The following is a 24,029-nucleotide window of genomic DNA, read 5'->3' as shown; positions in this document are numbered from 1 at the left end:
TTGGTGCTTACTTTGTTTAATATCTCAGGATGGGGTAATCATTAAGAAACAAAATTTAGCACGGTAGCTTGTGTATAAAGGACATTGATGCTATTAAGTTTTGTTGGTTATAGATTGAGGAGTGGGAAGATAGATAGGGATCATGTGTACAGATCATAACTCGAGTGGAGTCTGACTTCATGAAGATTTTACTCATTATTGGCATTTATAATTTTATATAAAACTTGTTCTCTACCCTCAAAATTAAATTATTTGCAGTTTTGTAATTATTAATAATATAAAATTTGTGTTTTAACAAAATCTCTTAACTGATGGAACCACAAACTAATTTTAAACTTTTTCTATTACATCATCATGTTTTCACCAGAAAAGTTCTGCATTTTTTATTTAATGAAATGTCTTGTTTTAAAAATATACACATCAAACAAAACCTGATATCATAAGCAAATACACCTACAACTACAAATGATTGGGCTAAATTTTGGATATATGATTATAGAATAGAAATGAATTTGGCACTAGAGTTGGGTGTTAGGTGCCATCTCTTATTAAAATTAATAATTATAATATTTAATTAATTAATTTAGATTAAACCGGAAGAAAAGAATTGGCCCAAAGCTGGACTCAAACCTGCAACTCCTGCTTACCGTGCGGATGCGTTGCCAGTTACGCTACCTGGACCTATATAATCATATATCCAAAATTTAGCCCGATCATTTACGGCAGTTGTAGGTGTATTTGTCTTGTTTTAAGTTTTAATAATTCTGCTCTTAATAAAATTTTAATTTGCAAAATTTAAGAAGAAAACTCATTAGAAAGAATGATAAATATACAAGCAATATTTCTCAATTTTTTAAAAGAGAGATCTGCCATATATCTTCTAATAGATGCCTCCTGCATTTAATTTCTGAACTGGCTGACTGACTAACCAGGTGCTTATTAGTTTACAATTATATTCTTCAAAAAATAAAGAAACCAAGTAAAGGACAGATCAAAAGATACAGATATAGCAAAGGATAATTAATTACCCCCTTTGCTAATTTAGGTCAACTGATTAGGATACAATGCACTCTAAAACAAAACTGAAAATTCCCAACTTTTGATTTTGCCAGAAACTGGTGTCTATTTGAGTCTTTGTTGTAAGGCTGCATTTATTCTAACATGAGAAGAGAGAAAAAACACACTAAAATGAATTTTTCAAACCAGAATTTACAATCACAACACCATTTATGAAGAAACAAGAAATACACACAAATGTCTAGACCCTGTGTGAGCATTAGTTCTAAATTATGCCGCTGCAGCAGACAGCGCCAATAGCCAGATGCTCAATTTGTGGTATTTTCTGGTCATAATTACAAATTATGATTGCTTTATTTGTAATTACTATTAGTTAATAATGAAAATAACTTATTGTCCTTTAAACAAAAGAAAACATTCTCAAACTAAATTACAATGTCAAATGAAACAAAATCCATAAACATAAATAACATTTGGATGCAACTCCTTACAAATAATGAATATCATGGCCAACTAATTTTATTTTGGTCACTGTTTAGTCATTTTTTCCTTGCTGAGAGTTACTATTTTTGCTTATTTTGAAGTCATTCTCTGTTCTGAGGCCTGTTAATTTATATATATTATATTCGTATATATTAATATAATGTATTGTATGTTAATACACAATAAATTACAAAATTTATTCATAATAAATTTTGTAATTTATTCATATTAGGTACAAATACAAAAATAACTATTTTTTATACATTATGATTTTCTTGAGATTATTTTTGTGTGCTTATTCAAGTGGGTGCATTATGTAACATTAAATCTGGTGCTGCTCAAGTTATTTTGGTGTGTACACATTTTTGCTGATATCATCCTGTAAGTTATCTTGGGTCTACACGTTATGAGGTTAAATGTCGTCAATAATAAAATGAAATTTAAGCCAAATGATCATTGTAATTAATTGGGTTAATTAAGTACTATTATTAATGATTAACTATTAAATAATTTGGTATTATGGGTAAGCGTTAGGCATCATCTCTTATTAAATTTAATAATTATAATAAAGTTTATTATAAATACATTAGCTTTGTGATGTTTATATATGAAATTTAGGCTTCAAATAATGATGAAACTTTAAATAAATGTAATTTATACTTTCAAATAAACATGTATTTTTTTTACTTTTTTTATATTATTCTAATAGTCTATCTCTGAGTAATTTTTTGAAATCATAAAACAAAAATAATTTGAAGTACAAAATAAAATTAAAAAAATATTTTTAACACACAACTTTAACATATGTTTTTTTTTTTCTTTTAAAAATATACACTTTACTTATGATGTTTAAACTATTTTATGTATTTGAATGTTATGTTTAGGTTGTTTAAATTTATTAGGTACATAGAACAATACAAGTCCAACTTAAGTTGATAAATTACTGAAAAATTTAGTTGTTTGGAGAGATTGTTGTGCTCGTAGAAGTTTAATGACTATAACTAGACAAATAATTCAAAAGAAATAAATATCCAACTTTAGTGAAATTAAACAGAGAAATTTAATGCAATTTAAACTAAATATCAAATTTTTATTAAGCTAATATTATAAACTAATTTGTATAGCAACAAATTATTTGGTATGTGATGTGAAATATTCTTTTTACATAATCCTGTTGGAGTCAGATAACTGCTTCATCTTATTTGACTTGTCTTTATAAGCTTTAAAAATGATTTTTTTTTTTTTCTTCGTTTTGAAAACTAAGTGTCTTGATAATGTATATTATGAAGCTTGCAGTTTAATAATTTCTTTGTATATGAACAATATATTCAATATTTTATTCTATTTGAATTTTTTCCCCAAGAGACAGAGGAGATATTTTTTTATTGTGAAATATAAGGTAATAGAAACAAACATATCAGATCTAAAATAAAATTTCAAGAATATAAAGAGAAATAATATTCATGATAAATATAATAATAATATATCATTAAAATGAAAGTAGGTGTGCAAAGGGTCAATATGAATATATTAGGTAATCTTGTTTAAGTAAAATTTATGACTTATTTTATTTAAAATATTAACTGCTTATTTAAATTTAATTACATAAAAGAGTAACATGAATTATTTTTGTCAGCAACAGATGAAATCCAGTATGATCACTTCTATAATCACTCGTTCACAAGCATCTATACAAGTATGTCATATTTATATGTTTCTTAATCTATAATAATTGTAGACGTAAGTTCTGTTAATGACTTCTGTTCAAACCAGCTGATAAAACAAACAAATAAATTCAGGTCATTTTTCTTACTTTTGTTGATTTCTGCATTCATTTCATTACTTGACATGTAGCATTTAATGTAGCTATAATGCAGCTTTTCTTGATCTGTTTCCAAAAGAATTATTCAAGTTAGAGAAAGTTAAAAGTTAATAAAGAAAGAAATGATTTTTCTGTTTATAAGGAGGATCCAGTCTGATGCATCTGTTGAGCTATAGATGACAGTAATAACAAAGTATAATAAGTAATGTTGTGTTTCAGAGCACATAATCTCAAGAATGTTGACTATGTTATATGAGTAGAATTGAAATAATGAAAAAGAATCAGTTGTAATTTACATACACTGTGCAATAGGATTGAATATCTGAAGTGCAAAAACTATAAAAACAAATTTGGAAAGAGCAGAATCTAAAAATCAACAATGCTGAAAATAGGTTAAATAAGGTGGTAACATTTTATAGAAACATAACTCCTAATGCTTCAATTGTGTTTACTTAATTTTTTCCCCTCTTTTATTAAAAAATAGTTGTATTCCACCTCAATAGTCTTCATCTCTGCTTGTAACCATTTCACAAACAGAACCAAACATTTACCAGCTTATTCCAATATTATCAGCCATGTTGAAAATTTTTGAATTATGCCTGTTTAACTGCATATAGAGAAACTCATTATAACTAGACTTTTTCCAATGCAACATTATGGTCTCACCAAGCATTTTCACTACCATCAGTTTAACCTGCCCTGTGTTAGGCCATGACCCCACTAGTGCAAAAATGGTCGTAAAAGCTTTTAATCACATGACCTATTTGCGTTTGTGCCTGGATTGCGGGGGAGGTCTGGCTAGCGAAGCTTTTTATGGTGATGGTACTATTACGGTTATATACGTGATATATCAATATAAAGACAATGATTATATTCTAAGAGTTTTTTCTGTACTATAATTACAAATGTAGTAAAAATAATATCTTTACTTTCATAGTAATACAATAATAAATGTTGATTTAAGATAATATACAGCACTTATAAGCTTAGCTTTCTTATTATATACTCCTCGAAATTGAAGGAATTTCCTTTGGCTGTTCATATCTCGTGTTTTAGGCATCCATTATTATAATTGGGATACCTCTTGTTATAGATATATGAATACTCTCCGATGTTTTCGATAAATCTTACTGGATCTATTCTAGTTCTTTTCCAAGTAGCCATGAGAGAACGTACACAAAAGCTTGTTTTCTGCCATTTTCGCACGTGTCACAATGACCTAGATTTCACTGAATTCTGATTGGTGGATGGTATAGTTTTACGGCTGTATTCGTGTCGAAAGTTGAACACTGCTCAACTTGCTGTTATGCTGGTTTTACAACCTGCGCAGGCATAAAATATCTTGGTCACGTGATTAAAAGCTTTTACGGTGAGGGGGTTTTATGGTCGTTTTTGCGCTAGTGGAGTTGCAGCCTTATTGACGAATATTTTCGTGTTGACCTCATTTGACTTGTCCAGTTGACCTCGAACATATTCGTTTCTACATTGGAATGTTTTTGATACTAGATGTCGCTGTGTCATAATTTTTATATTAAAACGAACTTTGGAAATATAATTTTTGTTTTTATATTTATTAATATATCTATTTTGTTTATGAAAAATAAAAACATAATTTTTAATGCCACGATTATTATTTTTCAGAAAAAAATTTCGTTAGGCTTAACATTTACAAAAATTCAACATGGCAGCCACACGCAACAGAGAAAAATTTCAACATGGGATAGGTTAATAGCAATACAATCTATCATTTTGAAACTTTTAGAAAAAGTTAATTTGTGCGTGGTACGATCCAAAAGTTTGGGGACTGCAGTAATCTATGACAACAAAAGCATGTATTTGAAGTTACAGCATATGAAATGGATTCTACCAAACCACCTCTACGTGTTCAGGTTAATTTCACCCATGTCATGTGATTAAACCGCGAGCGCTGCTGTTTTTTTCGGAGATAGTTACCTTTGTTCTGCGACGTAATAAAAGTGGAGTTTCAAGAACAACCTCCAACATTTCGACTTTGCCATGGTACACCTTTCTTAGCAATTTTAAAGTATCTGTAGGTGTTTTACCTAAACGCTGACAGAATTTAATGTTGGAGGTTGTTCTTGAAACTCCACTTTGATTATGTGCAGAATAAAGGTAACTATCTCCGGAAAAAAAACAGCAGCGCTCGCGGTTTAATCACATGACATGAGTGAAATTAACCTGAACATGTAGAGGTGGTTTGGTAGAATCCATTTCATATGCTGTAACTTCAAATACATGCTTTTGTTGTCGTAGATTACTGCAGTCCCTGAACTTTTGGATTGTACCACGTATGTACTATATACTTAAAGCCTTTGATTCAATCATATAGCTCATTTACTCAACATACTAAACAATGATTTCCAAATGGATGTCTTTTGTCTACTGACTTAATAAATATTTTTCAATTAGATCTTTTAAAATTAGTGATTATTATAATATAACTTTTTAATTTAAAAAACAATAATCTGCTGGAATACAAATTGTACAATTGTTTTAAATAATTTACTTATTCATTACCTACATTAAATTTACCTGCACTCCAAAGTTCTTGCATATGTTATTGATAGATTGACTGATAATGACCCACAATTGCTACAATTCGATTTAACTATTCTGTATAACAGATTCGGCCATGAATATTAATAAAAGCATTGACATGTGCTTTTTTATATTGATATTTCCTAATTATCTGTGTTTAAGAGTGATATTTGATGATAAACTTTAATAAAGTTCTGAGACAGGAGAATATGATATTCTTTACTGGTAATTTTTAAATATCATAAGGAAAAGTTAGTTAAACATTTTACTATTTGACAGAGAGTATTGTGGCAACACTATTTAAATGGTATTGTCTCATCTGATGATAATGTTCTTTGTGTATAATTCCATCAAATTCAAAATATGTCTTGATTATATGAATTGCCATATCACCTCAGCATTTTCTCTCACTTATTTTATTTTGTGTTATTGAAAATGTACAAAATTATTGACATTTAGAATTTCATAAATATAAGGAAATCTACATAAAAACTGTTACATCATTGGCTGCAATTTGAAAAAATTGTAGACCTGTAAATTCCCACTGTTGTCTGTTCAACTGTCTGTCTTTTCTTAATCTCAAAATCAGAGTTAGATAGATGAAAGACAAGACCAGATATGGAAACCTTGGGCAGGAGGCCTTAGTTAACTATATATGAACTTCTGATGTAAACTGGAAAAGTCATGTTATTTCAGTTCAAAAATTTTCCCCTGAAAGGTGTTAGATACATGACAGATATAACTCTATCGTTAAAGGAAAAGTATGATGTACAGGGGCAAGATACTACTAATTTGAGATGAAGAACGAATAGTTCTTTTTATATAATTTTATCATACTTTTTATTCGTTATATTTTATTCTTTTATTTCTTCTTGATTAACATTATAAATGGGAGGTTTCCTTGCCTCATGGCATTATGTCTATTGTATAAATGAATGAATGAAAAACATTACTGCTATTAGAGCAGATAGGGAAAAAACTTTAATGTTTTTAAAAATAAGCAGATTTTAAATTATTTGATTTTATTAAAAATGTCTATAATAACAGTTTTAAAGACAAAAATTAATAAAATTACTATACTATTTATGATTTATCTAACAGCAAATTACCTTTATAATCATTTCAAAATATACTTAAATTAAGAAAGAAACTACATTACTGTAAAAACCATTTATGTGAAAATTATTTTGTTTATTTATTTATTAATGTTATATATTTTAATTTTTCTTACAGATATCAGCATATTCACCAAAGAAACCTGTTATAAAGTAAGTAATATTCACAACTAAGTAAGATAAGTGTTTTTAAGAAAGTAAGAAAACAAAAATCACTGAAATATATAAATGTAGAAAAAGTACACATTATTTATTTATCTTAAATATTTATTACAATAATATATTTTAATAATTTGAATATTCATTTTTATTACATTTCTATCTTTTGTTCTTTTTTATTACATTTCTATCTTTTGTTCTCTTTTAATTTTTTATTGCAACATTCTTTTTCTTTTTGAAGTCTGAGTCAGGCCTGTTAATCAGTATTTAATCACACACTAACCAAATAAGATTATATGCTTAGAATGTTTAATGTATTTTATCATTTAAGAAACAAAATTTTTAAATGCAATATTTAAATCTTTATAGAAAATAGGAAAACTTTATAATTTGTTCACTTTTCTACTTTAAATGCCAGATCAAATTTTAAAAAAATTTTTTTTAATGTTGTTGTAAGCAAAAGTTTTGATAAAACATTCTTTATGCTCATTTAAATACTGTCAAAGTACCAACTGACATTTGAAAGTTCAATAGAAGTGATATAAGTAATAAGATGCATAAATTTCATAACTAATATATCATATATTTCTGCAGATAAGACAATAGTTGAATCATAAAAAAAGGCCCCCAAAATCCAGGGTTGTCTTATGGGACAGATGCAAAAAAATTAGATTGAAATTTATATAAATTAAAACCATTATAAAATAAAACAAATCACGCACCAATGTATTTAAAATCCTGCAAGATCCTCACATTCATCATCTAAGGCAAATAGCTCCACAGGTACATCTTCACTTTCGTTGTTGAGAAGCTCATCATATGGGTCCCATTCTGTACCTAGTGAGTCAATTTCTGCTTTGTCATCAGTATCCCATAACAAATCGTTTTCAGTGACATCCATAGCATTAGAAGTCCCACACTTTTTGAAGGATTTGATCACTGTTTCCACTTTTACTTTTTCTCATGATTTGATCACAAAATCACACAGCACATCAAGTGACACAGCCCACAAAGCTACACATTTCGTATACGACTTTTCACCACTCATCATTCAGTTATTCCATTGTTCATGCATGTGATCTTTGAATGGTGTAATCAGATAGGCATTGAAGTTAAACCACCCGGTTATATAACAGCAATCTTAGTATTCTTCCATGCTAAGCGATTTTCGGTGTTCTCAGTTACATGACTGTGAAACATATTCCACACCAACAAACTGTGTTGATTTCGTAGAGAACCTGGTCACCTCTGCCATACATTTTCCAATCACAATTTTACACCATTCTCGTCTATCAGCCCCTTTTTATGAAAATACACGAAAATGCCTGGTGGGAATTTTATTTTATGAGTAGTTTTCCTCTTGAAAATGACCATGGGTTTTAACTTTGTTCCATCTGCCATGCATGTTAATACTACTGTAAACCTGGTCTTTTCGTGGCCTGTGCTTCTGACTTGAACAGTTTTTTGCCTTTTGTTTCCACAATTCTATTTTTTATCATGTCAAAGTTCATCTGTGTTTCATCCATATTTCCAATATTAGATAATGGAAAGTTGTATTTTTGCCTCATACCATTAACAAACTTGTGAAAACTCGTGACTTTATGGTCAAGATCTTGTGGTAATTTCTGCGCAATTTTTGTTTTCTGTTGTATTACCAGATATTTTTCTGTTCGTGAAATGATTGCACCAACCTACTGTTGCTTTAAATTCTTTGCCTTGTTCTGGGTTGGCTCGTGCCCACTTCAATGCATAAGCCCTAATCATCTTTCTTGTAACAACATAACAATTCTGCCTCTGTTCTTGTACCCATTCTGCAATGTTATTTTCTAAATCTGGCCAGCAAGCTATTCCTCTCCTCATAGAACATATTTTCATCGGCATTATTTTAATAGCATCTTTAGTCTTTCTCCAATCTCTTACCATCTTCTCTGTTATATCGAAAGCACTTGCTGCAGCACAGTTGTTCGATTCTTTAGCCTGTTTTATGACTTTTAACTTGAAGCTTGCTTCATATTTCCTTCTTTTCCTTGGTTCCATGATTAGGCCCACATTTTACAAATTTTATGCTGATTACACTTATAGTACAAATTGTTTGGCAAATTCTATAAGCAAAAATGTAACAATGATAAAGGAGGCTTTTTCTGTATGCGTGCAACCACCGACTGTGACTGATCTTGAAAATTACTACAACTTATCAAAAAAATCTATCATATGAGTTAGGTAACAATAAAAACAAAACTAGAACAAAATAAATATTAAAAATTATGTTTATTGAGACACTGAGAAAAAAACAGACAAACTAATTATTTACTAGTAGAGAGTAGGGTATATCCAAATAGAATAGCCTATATGACGTTTTTGTGAATAGTCAAGGTCATTACATGAATGTCTGAATCAGTGTGAATGTTTGCAACAATCACAAGGCAGTGCTGCCAGATGCAAGAAAATAAAATTTGTTCATTCAAAAAATTATGAATAGGACATAATTCTGTATATGCTATACAGTATTATTATCCAGATGATGATCGCTGACCTAAACTAAATTCATAGGTTGATAGTTTGGGGGTCGTCTTATAGGACAGATATATGCTGAAACTATAAAACTTTGACGAAAATTTATACCTCGTCTTATCTGAAGGTCATCTTATCTTCGGAAATATACAGTATTTAAGTTAGTGTTAATTAAAAACATTATATTACAATTAAAACAAAAATTAGATATATTTGTTTGCATATTACTGACATTTATTATTCATTATTTTTGAATTAATACTTTATGTATTTTAATAGAAAAAAGTTTTTGTTACTTATATCAGTTTTTTATAATTCCTTCATATATAGCTGATGATATTTATCAAAAAAACTTTGATTTCTAATTATTATAGGTCGTATAGAAATTATCGATATTTATTATATTAATTATGAAATGCTTTTTAAAATTCAAGGTAATTTATGGTAATTTAATGTCTTTGAATGATATTAATAATTTGCTATTATTTGATAAGTTAATAATTTAATAGATTGGTAAATATATTAAAAATTTCTTTTATGAAAACAATAAAAATAATTTAAAAATTAAGTATTTATATTGTATTTAAAAGTTTTAAAAAAAATTTAAAATTAATTATTTAATGTTTCTTTTAATATACATTTTTTGTTTTGTGGAAAAATCAATCAATCAATATTTTATTGACTCATGATATAAATTCTTTCTCTAGGATACAAAAAAAAAAAAAAAAAGATGAAACAAAATAAGTTTTTCAATACTAACTGAACTCTAATTTGAACTCTCCGTGAGAATGCATTCCAAATAGCTTCTAAACAAGCTTCGTATTTTAAAAATCAAAAATTATTTGATTTGATTATGAAGAATATTGACAATTGATAACGTTTAGATGATCTTAATAATAAAATAATTGTTTATACTTCTAAACTTGAAAGTTCTCTCATTAAATCTTAAATTTATGAACATGAATCATAGATTAGTTTATTAAATATACATTAACATTAACATTAGAGATTGTGTATTTTGAAAATCTCAGTGTTTCAGTATTTGAAAGTCATAATTAAAATGCCAAACTATTCAAAAAACAAAACAAAAAAAGACTTCAGTTTTTTGTAATTGCAGAATATATCAATGAAAATAAATTAAATATGTAAGTGTATGCTTACAAATGAAAGATTTTGACAACTGTTCCATATACATATATTAAAAATATTAATTATACAATATCTACAATTATTTTTTGAATTTTTTTTCCATATTGTTGATTATATTGGGATTTTGATTGCGAGTTTATTGTATTTGTAATGTAAATAGAGATTATATTGGTATATTGTATAATGCTTAAGTACTTACTGACATTATTTAATAACTTATCTGTAGGCTCCTCACCTATCCTCCTCCACCACAAACTGGAGGTATTACAATTACATCAGAAGATTTAGAGTGCTTAAATACTGGAGAATTTCTCAATGATGTTATAATTGATTTTTACTTGAAGTAAGTTTTCAGTTTATTAATGTAATGATAATTAAATTTTTTTCATTAATACTTTTTACTCTGTGAACTGTAGAGAGGGCAGTATCTAAAAATTTTCATGGTCACTATTTTCTTTAAATTATATTTTTTATGCTATTTTATCAAATCAGTTTTTATGTTACATAATATATATATCATTAAGATTTAAAATTGATTTGTTTACTAGAAGACATATTGCTATTCTTCATGATATTCAACTCCATAATTTAAACAATATAGCATTTATGCAAAAAGACAAATTTTGAAGTAGTCCAACAGAATGTTTTTATTTACAAATTAAACATTTTTCAAGATAGCTCCCATTATCAGATGTTATCATTATACAGATTAGAACAGTGGGATTTTTTTAAATTATGGAGAAATATATAAATAAAATCATAAATAAGAATGATCTGTTGGATTCTTTAAGAATTTTTTTTCTCTATGTAATATATACTATATGGTGCATGGATTATGTCTTGTAATAAGTAAAATTTTTAATGATGGATACTAGATGCTTGCAACGTTTGTAAGAAAAAAATTGTTTTGCATTAAATATTTTTTTTATTGTATATATTTTGGATTTTATTATATTTATATAAAATCTATATTTTATTTTGACAGATATCTTATAATGGAAAAACTTTCTGAGTCCGATAAAAACAGAACTCACATTTTCAGTTCTTTCTTTTATCCTCGACTTACACAAAAAGTAAATACCAGAAATAATTCAGAAGACGATATATCAATGACGTAAGTATATTTTTATATATTTGGATCATAACATACATATTTAAAATATTCATGTATAATAGCAATAATATAACTTGATTTATAAACAAACTTGTTAACTCTGAAAAAAGTTGTTTGATTAATTACTATACCATTAGAATCTAGCAGTTCTGAGGCAGATAATGGGTGATCTTTTCTTTTCTTTTTCTCATATTTTTATCCCTTGATTACTTCCACTATGAATTCTTTTATTTCTTTAAAAGAACCAACTGACACCTGAATCCTGTTAAAATGAATTAGTTTATTATAAAAACAAACATTTTCAACTGTTTTTACCAGACATTTTTAATTTATTATAAATTTTTATAACAAATTGGTTCATTTTAACTGGATTACAAGTGTTAGTTGATCCTTTTAATATAATTTTATCCATTTTTGTTTTTTTTTTTTTTTTTTAATTTTATATTATTTTATTTTTCTTTGGATAATTCTTCAGAATTTTGAGACTGTTGGATTCTTAATTGTGAACTATTTTCAAATTTAATCATAATTAATTATTAATGGACTTTGTGTTATAGACTGTTGTCATCTCTTGATAATTTTATAATTCAAATAATAGTTTAGAAATTATTTGAATCTGCTTGCTTCATATTTATATTTTATTTTACTCTACGTACAGTTACTTTAGCCAATTTTGAAACTCCTATTTATAAATATAAGATTTAAGACTGGTTATGTAGCCATTTGGGGTTAAGTGTTGTTGTTTTGATTAGTGACAATTATTGTTCAAGATCATTTTCTATATTCATCTGATTATAACTTAATCTAACATTGAGACAGACAGGATAACTAGAAGTCCATTTATCAATTTACAGAAATTGTAGGTTAAAGTTATTCTGAACATTTTTTTTTTTATAGTTTCTAAAATTATTTATTAAATTAATCTTTTTATTAAAATTAACAAGAGAAAGATAACCCAATAGAAAGTGACTAAATTAGTTATCATTAGCGTTAATTTGAATTTAGAGATGAATTCACTTCGGGAAGTCAGTTCAAATTCATAATTTTAAGATTTTAAGAAATGAAAAGTTATTTTGGTCTTTAAAATTTCTCATTATGCTATAATAAAAACTAATCATTAATCTTTGTATTATTTTATAGACTTTTGTTATGATTACATAATGAAAGTGAATGCTTGTGAGGACACTTTCACAACTTTAGCTTTGTTTAAAATGTCTTGATCATGAGACTAAAGCAGTGAGAAAAATGATAATAAATTATTAAATATGTACATTTTTTTGTATTTTTGTTGTTACAAAAAATTATGTAATTTAATGTAATATGTTAAGCAGAAAGATTCTTGATTCACAGATATTCAAAAAAAAACAGGATCAACAAAGACCTTCTTTCTTGACTAGATGAATTTTTTTTAGGTATATTGCCATGAAATGTAACTAAATTATTTAATATAAATATTTCTTTCAAGAGTAAATTACTTTTCAGGAATCACAAATTATACTAGGAAAATAAAACAGAAATTGCATAATTATTTTTCATAAAATATAAAATATCACAATCAGTCTTTTGATAAAAACATCAGTCATAATAAATAAAATAATTAAGTCTGTTTACAGAAATTGTGAACAAAATTAGATAGAATTCAACTGAATTTAAAATTTTGTTAACTAAAATTTAAATATAGATTGCAAAAATTTTACATATTGATTGGATAATAGAAGAAATAAATGCATATTACAGTTTTATCTACCTTATTCTAAACAGTTATGCTTACATTTTACTTTTTACAAATTTGTAATTTCCTAATGGTTAAAATACTTGGTTTTGAAGTAGATAGGTAAATTATTAAATTTTAATTTAAAAAATTTAAAGCGTCCAGTTAAAATAAATAAATAAATTAATTAACAAATTTTTTTTAAATAGGATTCAAGCAAAACGTCACAGTCAAGTTAAAACGTGGACTCGACATGTGGATATATTTGAAAAAGACTTTATCATAATTCCTATTAACCAAAATTCTCATTGGTTCTTAGCCATCATTTGTTTTCCAGGTCTTGTACCTGAGAAAACTATTACTGTAATAAATTCAAGTGAATCACCAGCAGGAGAAATGGAACCAAGTCCATCACCTAGTCCGTCCCCAAGTCCAGCACCTAGTCCATCACAGAAATTTAGCCATGTTTCAAGTCCAGCTTCTAAAAATCAACAAAACATTGGCTATGTTGATGATGAATATCAGATAAATCCAAGAACTAATGAAGGTAAAAATTACTAATTTTAATAAATGATGAATAAGTTTAAGTTCTGTAAATAATAGTAATTATTTTTATTTTAGATCAAGAAAATGAAATATCAATGGATTCAGAATCACCAATACCTCCAAAATGTAAAAATATAGAAACTCAAGAATATCCAGAAGAACCTTTGTCTACCAGCATGGATTTTGAAGAAACAGGAATAGAGAAAAAAGAATGCAGTGAAATTGAGAAACAGTATGTTAAATAGAAAACTATTACAAAAAGATAGATTAATATATTACAGTTTATATGAAAATAATGGGAGAATTATGAAAAATAGCATACAAACTATAAATAAAGTTTTGTATTCAAACCACAAAATGATATGTAGATAGAAGAAATGAAATATTTTCATGTTTAATTAATATTGAGATGATAATTTTTAAATGGAATGTTTTGAAATACTGTAGACTTCACTTTGATTATAATATCCACAATTACATTGTCATTTAATGTTACTAAAATTAGCTGGTTCCAAAATATATAATTTAAAATACACTTATGAAACTTTACTTATTCTAATCTTAGTTTTATTATAGTTATCATTTTCATTCAGTAAATAGACATTTTTTAAGCTTGATTTTGCACATTCAGTCTCAACATGTGACTGATAATACACAATCCTAACAGTTATGTTATCAATCTTATCCAGTGTTTCACACATTAAAAGTTAAATTTAATCATTTTTTAATCTTAATTTGTTCTCAATACAATAGTTTAAATTGCTGGAATTTTTTGTTTTAATTATATTCTGCTAGTTGTTGTTAAAGGTGGTAATAGGCAAACATTATTGGATAAACTGCATATTAATTAATTAATTGTAGTTTATAAATCTTCAAGTTACACAATTTTTAATTGTTTTATACAAGATGCATCCACTAAGTTTGGAGACTGAATTCATTTTTAAAAAGTTTTCGATAGAAGTGATTTAATTTAACATCAGTTTTTAAAATACATTCATCTGATCTGTATAAACTTTTACATGCTCTAATAATTTATATATGCCTTTACAAAAGCATCTTTTTGGAATGCTGTTTAGTTTCCTCCATACATCCTCTTCAGTTTTGAAATTGATCGAAATTATATCACTTTCAAAGCAAATTAATATGGGAAAGTGAAGGAAGTGATCAGTTTGAGTTTGCCAGACAGTTGGGAATACATCTTGCATATGCTTTTAATGGCAGAGTGAATGAAACTAGAATTTTTGCTAACAGTAGTCTTATTTACTTATCCTATTAAGTATTAAGTAGGATAAGTAAATAAGACTACTAAGTATTAAGACTTTTTCTTTTGTTAATGTAGAGTAGAAGCATTTTGTCCTGAAACATTTTACTGTGATACCTTTTATTTATGAAAACATGGAATTGTATCAAATTAATTTTATTTTTAATAGTTTTTTTTTTATTCATTTTTAGCATGTACTTTTTTCTCAAAAATAGTGCATATTTTAGTATTTTAACTCATTTCCTAGAAGTGACAAATATTTAATTCTTCTAGGAAGTGAGAAGAAATGAACAGCATTATATTGTCATAGTTACATTCCATACAGTAAAGGTACAGTTTTATTAACAAAGAAAAAAAGGATAGACTAACCCTTGTCAGCTGAACTGTATCTAACTGTTAAGCTCAAACTATGGATTGGTTATTCAAATTATTGGTATTCAAAAAAAAAAAAAAACTATTTTTGATTTAGGCAGATTTCTGGTTTATCATAGTATTCTATATATTAAATTATTCTGCTTCAGATTTACTATTCATTTTAGACAGATTTTATTGCAATAAATTAGTTAAAATGCATGTATTTTTGTTATATATTTATAAAGTCATTAGAAAAGAACACATTAAAAAAATTCAAGAACCATGAAGAAAACTTAGAAAAAATAACATTTTAAAAACAAATAATTTACATTAAATTTTAATTTTTGTATATTTTTTTTAAATGCTGTATTTTTCTCATTTTTTTTATTTATTTATTTAAAATTTAACGCATTCTTTCCTATTGATTTGTTAATAAATTGAATATTATTGAAAAAGTATTTTATTGCTATATATTTGTGTGAGAATATTTTTGAATTTATTATATTTAATATGAGGAAAAATTTTTTTATCTTCTAGACCATGTATTCTGATGTTTGATTCATTAGCTGGACCTAGTCGGTGGAGGATAGTTAGTACTTTGAGAGAGTAAGTAATCTATGAGTTTATTACATAAATTATTATTCTTAAAATATTTGTTAAAAAGCTTAAATAGTAACTTAAAAGTTATGTTCCTAATTTCACTATAATGCAACAATGATTTATGAGGATTATTCAAAAAGATTTAAAAAATATATTTTTATTAACAGATGTTTTATCTGTTAATAAAAATATATTTTTTAAATCTTTTTGAATAATCAATACATTATTTATTTTTTTATTTTTTACCTTTTATAAGAAATCACATTTATGAATGTAATCAGGAGAAATACATTTGCAATCTTTCAAGTAAAAATTATGCCACTATGTGAAACTGCTTGGATTGCGGAAGTATAAGATTATTAGTGAAATGTCTCAGAATTTTGTTTTAATTCTGTTTAAGAATTAAAACACAACTTATATTAGAGGGTATAAACTTAGACTTCCTCCTACATGTTAAAATTATTTGAAATTTGAATATACAGAAGGAATATTCTTTTAGGATAAAATATATCTGTTTATAAATGGTAAACTTCAAAACTTTAGAAGATATGTCATTAATACATCATGAAAATTGCAATCTTTTAGGGTTTTGATTTTAAATTAAAATATTACAAATATAATTATTTTTATAATACATTTGAGTAGTGGTAAAATTCATCTGTTATATAAATTTACAACATAATGATAATTTTAAATATAGTTCACCTTAGTGAAGTATAGGGTTAGAATTAAAATGGTAGTACTCAGATATGCACGGAGTCAGCTATACTGAACCAAATTGAATGAAACTTGGTACACGTGCAATGCAAATCATCGAGAAGAGATTTATGAGGGAATTAGTTGAAATTTTCACCACCAGAAGAAAATATGGCACTGTGAGGATACAATGGACAAAATTTTATTAGAAAAATTAAATCACATTTTACATATTTATAGTAGGTGCTCAATGTAGGATCCACATATTGCAGTTGTAAAACTGCATTATCAACAGCCTATAACATTTTAGGAGGAGTCTGGGAGACATGTCACACAGTTCTGGTCTTCAGTGTCAACATGAATTGCACATGCTCCTGATAAACACAAACTTTCAAATAACCCCAGAGCTAGAAATCACAAAGGTTGAGGTCCAGTGATTGGGTGGCCATGCATTTGGGAAGCTCTGAGAGATGACATGTTTATCAGTGAAGTTGGCATAAATAATTCTCTTGAAATGAAACACCATATGAACAGTTTCTCCATCTTGCATTATGACAGTTGTGTTTGAACAATCACATTTTTTTAACACTGGCACAATATGCTGTTCCAGAGTTTAACATAATGTTCGCTCTTAACAATACACCTCACAAGACCTTGAGGTGCCAACTCTAAGAAAAAGGCATCAAGAATGAAATTAGCAGTGAATCCACACCATACTGTTAGTTATGCTGAATGTAATGGTTGTTGAATCTGAGCATGAGGTTGCACTGAATCTCATGTGCAGCAGTTCTGGATAGTGACTGTTTTTCCTAAGTGGAAATGTGCATTGTCTGTCCATGGGATCTGTGATGGCCACTGCTCATTCACTTCTATTTCAGCATACAATGCAAATCAAGGCATTTAGGTGATTCTTGCCATTTTAATTCTTGCATAAGTTGAATCTTGTATGAATGGAACTTAAAATTGACCTCAAAATCATATGCATTGTTGATCAAGGAAAAACAAATCCCAAACTTTTGAAAGCTTTTGCAGCTGTGTCAACTACTGCAACAGCAACTTCATTAACCACTTCCAATGCATTCAGATTCCATCCTCTTCCTGGTAACATGCCAAGATCACCAGTTGCTTCAAGTTTTTTAATCATGTTTTCATCACATTTATTGACATGGGTCCTGTCCTTAAATCTTTTGTATGGCGACTGAAGCATTGGTGGCATTCTGGTAAAACAGTTTTACTAAAAGAGTGCATTCCTCCTTGTCTATAAGCATGATGAACCAGGCAAATGATTTCCCATAACAGCCATAATCATGTTTTTAAGAAAAAACAAAGCATGGTTCTTCCAGTTTTGCATACAGTTTTGACTGAACAGCACCACCTTTTCCCATGATGGTAAAAATTTCAACTAATTTTTTCCTCTGTAAATTATTCCCCATGATTTACATTGCATGTGTACCAAGTTTCATTCAATTTGGTTTAGTAGAGTACCATCAGTTTAATTCTAACCACTGTGCACTAGTACATATTAGTTCAGTTATTAAAAGTTTTTACGAAACAGACTTCAAATAGGAAAATAAATAAGTATGGGGCTTGTATCAACACACTATTACTCTATTTTTCAGATTGCTCACTATTCACTACTATTTTTAAAAAACCTCACTCCTCACTAATTTTGAGATCTGAGTATACATTACCATATTTGCCACATTTTGGATACAATATATGTCATATTTGCTATATGACATGTTTACAATGTTTGTGACAAAATGGATTGGGTAATCATTAATGATGTATCCACCTTGCAAGAGTTCATTTTGGCACCACCTATTGGCTAGACAAAGTATGTGGTGATGTGAGCAAAAGAAGGACTAGAAAGACTAGTGATTTCCCACAAAGTCCTCTTTGAGAGCCAGCAGTGACTTTATGTAATAAATTTGGAAATGAGTCAAGAACTTTGTCAAACTTGCATTATTTTTATGTCTTTGTTAAAATTTCAAAATATGAAAATAATGGCAAGCTAATTCAATAGGTAACATGTTTTGAATCAAGTAAATCTAAAACAACATAATTAATTAATTAATTATAGATATTAATCTGAATAAATTTACATCAAAATGCAACACCAGCAGTTGATGTTTCAATTTGGGGAAAAATTGATGTGGCCTTTAATGCTTCTTTGAAGAGAATTTTCTACTACATAGTTAGTCATGTCCACTGTTGTTGTTGGTTGTCACATTGAGTTTCACCCAGTAGTGGCAGTGCAGCATTTATGCCAAAGTCTATTGGCTCTGGTGTGAGTCAGTAAAACATTTTCAGTAGTGGATGCATTTTAATTCACATATTCTGTATTTGCTGAATGTTGAGCAAACATTTGGCTAATGTCAAGTAGTGTGGATGTTTTGAATTGAATTGGAAAATAACGAATGCCAAACATTTGTCATTTTCCAATTCTTGTCAGTAAATTGTGCCAAATCAGAGGAGATGAATAGTTGTTTCCATGTATCATATTGTCTATCCATATGTCAGCATTCGGCAAATAGCAAATTTCTAGATTTGGTCGCCGGTGTTTTCATTTTGGTCTTTTTAAAAGTAGATCTTATCTTTTATTTTTGAATTTAGTTTATTTTTTGATATGGTTTATAGTTTAAATATTTGTTTTACTTTCTAGGTAGTTTTTTCTGATCTTTTTTTCTTGCAATACAGTTTTATTGTGTTATCTTTTTTTAAATTCCTTTCTTTTTCATATTCATATTTTTCTGCTTTGCCAAATTATACCATCCACCATATTCTTTTAGACTTTTTCCATTAACAAATATAAATTACTCATAACTATAAAAGCAGCAGTACAAATTGTTGTCTGAGAATTGCCATTTTTGAGATCTTGGATGAACATTTGTCATTCCCGCAATGAATCAATGCTCATCAAACATCAAATAATCAAATGCGTGTACATATACTCGATGAGTGACAAATGGTTCGGAAAAAGGCAAATGTTCGGAATTTGGGGAATAGCAAATGTGTGGATGTGCTCTAATGGTAGTCAGCAAATTGAGTGAATAGTGACAATCTACATCTGAAAATATTGTAACTAAATGGTTTATTGGCCAATACAATTGCCAGATTGGGTGGCTTCTGACTGACTCACCTACTGAATTTTTATTTTAAGCTATTTGCTACTTTTTGAGTTACAAACACTATACATCTGATATGGTTAAATATTTTTCCAAAATATTCTAAAAATATGTCTTACAGATAGTGAAAGCAGCATGGATGCAGGAGTCATGCTGCATAGTGCCAAAATAGCCAAGACTTAGGGAAGAAATATCAGGAGACCAGAAAACATGAAAATGAAAAGAACTTGGCAAGGGAAAAATTAATAAGTGAAGCCAGTGCTAGATTGAAACAAGCATTACAAAGAAAGGACAAAAATGAAATTGAAATTGCTCACAGCATCCTAGGAGCTCAAATTCCTAGACAGGAAGCAAAAGAAAGAGAAGACCAAGCAAGTAAAATTCAGAAAAGGCTGGAGAAGAGGCAAGGAGTATTCATCACATCTTATTTTGAAAAAAGAAATAAAACTGATAATTAAAAAACATTGAAAACTGATATATGTAAATGAAGATTAGACTAGTGGAAACAAACATTTTTTAATGTGTACAAATAATGCAGATACTAATTTTTTATTTTTACTGTAATTTCTTATAATTGATCTGTTGTAGTTGTATATACATTAATTCCTGTCTATTTTCTTGAAAAGTTTCACACTTTTTGGTCACATTTCCTCACTATTTCTATCCAAAAAACTTGCTTTTCTCACTAGTTTTGAGTTACATATGTGCTATGAGTCCTGAAAATAGAAAAATAAATCATGTATGTAACATTTAAAAAAAAAAATGAAACACAAAAGTGCTAAAAGTGATGGTTTATTTTATCAAAATATATAGTTTTTTTAAATGTATATTTTTAATGCAAAGGAAAATTTTAAGCTGTAATAATTAAAAAGTTTTTATCTAGAAATTATTATTGATCCAATTTATTTTTCTTTTAGATATTTAGCAGTTGAATGGTATACGAAAAAAGGAAAACAACGTATTTTTGATCGTGATACAATGAGAGGTTTCACTCCTAGAGTACCGCAACAAACAAATTACAGTGATTGTGGAATTTATGTACTTCAGTATGTGGAATCCTTTTTCAAGGTAATAATTCATGTAAAATATTTAAATATTTTTTATCTAAACAATTATTTTTAAGCTTATGTATTTTCACATCATTATTCAAATTAAATGATCTGAAAGAATATAATGATAATTCTGTTTACAACAATATAATTAAATTAATTTTTGTAATTTTTGAAAACCATTATTTAATTATAATTTAAGAGTATTATATGTATTTCTTTATTTCAGAAACCTCTCCAGAAATTTAGTAGTCCTTTACCAAGTTTGGAGGATTGGTTTACTGAAGAAAGTATAATGCAAAAACGTGATGAATTACGGACACTTATTCTTCAGCTTCAAAAGGAACAGATCAGTGGAAATAATGAAATTTCTACGGATTGTTTGGCTTCGACAACAGCTCCTACATCAAATATTTGTTTACAGGGTGAAGAAAGTGAACAAAGATGAAAATATTGTATTATATTAAAATGGAATTATATCATGCAGTCCCTGCTGCCACTACATCCAAGTGAGAATTGTATGTTCAAGAACAGCAGTATAGCACCCTACACTTTTGTGAACTGTGACTGTTCCACTAATATTGTCTAGGACTCTGCAGCAAGACAGTATTTCTTCGGTGTGTGCCATACGTGAGAATTCAAATTTGTTTATTCTGTAGACTAATGTTGCAAATTCTTATCTGTCCATATACGAGCAGTATTGAAGTAATTTTCTTTAAATGCAAAAGACAAAAATAAGAAAATATATGCAAGTGTAAATTCTGTTGTTTATTTCTTTTGTATATAGACAAATTACTCAAAAATAACAGTTCAGAATCTCTCCCACCCAGCCTATTCTAGTCTTGGCTTTGTCCAGTCTAGTTAACTGTTTAGCTTGTTTTCCACATTTCTTACAAAATTGGACCTGTCATTTTAATTAGAATTTATATTATGAAATTTTAGTTTATGAAGTGTTTTTCATATATATATATAAATATATAAATACATACATTTTTGTGTAAAAAAAAATTTACCTCAAACATTCCTGAATGACATTAGTAAATCTATTTGATATGTTTTCATATGGGAAATGTCATCAATATGAATTCTGTAATATAGATTTGCTGCTTTATAAAAACAAAAATAACTATATTGTGTGTCTTTTAGATTGATATTTAGGAAAAAATCAACAGTAACTTGTTATCAAAGTACTTTTATTTGAAAAACTGTATAATTCTTTCAGAATTATGCAGTTTTTTTTTTTAATATATATGTGTGTGTATTTAAATGCAACTTTTTTATTCAGTAAAAAGATTTTCAAATCAGTGCGTAATTTATTAACATTTATGTTGTTATTAATAAATACAGCAATTTTAAAAGAAATTTTTAAAGTAATTATGAAAATCTTAAACTTGATTTAAGTTTAATAAAATTATTCAGTTTGAAATCAGTATCATTTGTTAATATTTTGCATAACCCTAATTTCTAGATTGTGTTTAAAAAGTAGAAATATTTGTTTTATGAATATTTAAAAATATAATATTTTCACTTTGGTTAAATAATAAATAAATTAGAATTGTATAATTTTGTAGTTAAGTTTTTTTTATATTTATTTCATTTAGCATTAGTTCCTAACAAGTATGTATGTATGAAAAATTGTAAATTTATGTATCATATTTTTATTTGAACTATTTTGCTATAATACAGCATTAAATATTCCTTCAGAAAAGTGTTAATACAAAAATATATTGTTTTTTATTTTTATCCAATTAGTAAGACACATCAACATGTTAATGAAAATAAGTCAACAGGTCAACTTAAGAAGCTTAAACTTTTAATATCCAGCATAAAATTTACAAAAGAACATGTTTACAGCTCATTCAATTAACCAACATCAAGTTCAATTGATAGCTGGTAGAATGATGAACTGTTATAACATGATTACCTGTAGATTGGCCTGTTCCAATCTGCCTCAATGATGGCCACATGGTTGAGTGGTTAAGGTGACAGCCTACTACTTGGGGGATCCAGAACCAAATCTGGATAGGTCAAAAAATTCCAGGAATTTCAATAAGTGGTCTTGAAAACTAAAGACACAGAGCTTTTTGTGTACCATCAAAGAATTGCCATTTCATTAAGTAGTAAAAAATTGGTATGCGGTGTTATGCTATTGTTTGTCATAATACAGCAATACCACATTAAATATTACTTTTTATTTATTTCCTAATGAGAAACAATTTTCTGAAATAACAAGAAAATGGAATCAAGTTGTAAGTCATACTAAGTAATTTCAATATATCTCAAAATAATATAATTATATTGTTATTTTATTAATGTATAGGCCTGATAAAGTGGTTTATTCTACTATACTTGTCACCAAAGTGGTTGACAAGTAAATATAGTAGAATATGTTCAATATATTCTTTTGATGGTAAGAAGTGTGATAATACTTCAATCCTTCCTTAAATACCTTCATTTCATCTTGGAAGTAAATAAAGCATCAAAGTAAAGAAAAAATTACTCGTGATGATATAAGATTTAATATAGCAAGAGAGAGAGAGCAAATAATAAAGATTTTAAACAAAACATGATCCTGATATTTTTAGGGATTGCGGGTCAACTTAAATATAAAAAATTGATTTTAACTATTAAAATAATAAAATTTTTTATTATAACACTGCATATTTACAGATATTTCTCTGAATCATTTTATTATTATTTCTCTGTCAATTTGTGTTTCTTTAATATTTGTCACATGTACAAACTGCATGAGATA

At 27.5% G+C, this 24,029-nt stretch overlaps 1 protein-coding gene across 5 annotated transcripts in view; it reads left to right on the top strand.

Moving 5' to 3' along the window:
• Window positions 1-22,703, top strand: part of LOC136979909 (sentrin-specific protease 6-like) — a 78,024-nt gene extending 55,321 nt beyond the window's left edge. For 3 of the 5 annotated variants that reach the window (XM_067275943.1, XM_067275944.1, XM_067275945.1), the window contains exons 12-20: window positions 3,137-3,196; window positions 7,115-7,149; window positions 11,042-11,158; window positions 11,801-11,929; window positions 13,850-14,187; window positions 14,262-14,418; window positions 16,339-16,407; window positions 21,143-21,293; window positions 21,504-22,703. In XM_067275943.1, coding sequence (XP_067132044.1) covers window positions 3,137-3,196; window positions 7,115-7,149; window positions 11,042-11,158; window positions 11,801-11,929; window positions 13,850-14,187; window positions 14,262-14,418; window positions 16,339-16,407; window positions 21,143-21,293; window positions 21,504-21,722 — 1,275 coding nt within the window. In that variant the 3' untranslated portion in view covers window positions 21,723-22,703. The remainder of the gene's footprint in view (window positions 1-3,136; window positions 3,197-7,114; window positions 7,150-11,041; window positions 11,159-11,800; window positions 11,930-13,849; window positions 14,188-14,261; window positions 14,419-16,338; window positions 16,408-21,142; window positions 21,294-21,503) is intronic. The other 2 variants (XM_067275946.1, XM_067275947.1) reach the window with 2 other exon arrangements.
• Window positions 22,704-24,029: the final 1,326 nt, after the last annotated feature.

The sequence above is a fragment of the Centruroides vittatus genome, unplaced genomic scaffold, assembly GCF_030686945.1.
Source record: "Centruroides vittatus isolate TY-2023 unplaced genomic scaffold, ASM3068694v2 contig_651, whole genome shotgun sequence".
Classification (NCBI taxonomy): domain Eukaryota; kingdom Metazoa; phylum Arthropoda; class Arachnida; order Scorpiones; family Buthidae; genus Centruroides; species Centruroides vittatus.
Note: the sequence above shows the minus strand (reverse complement) of the source record. Positions and strands in the feature narration are given on the sequence as shown.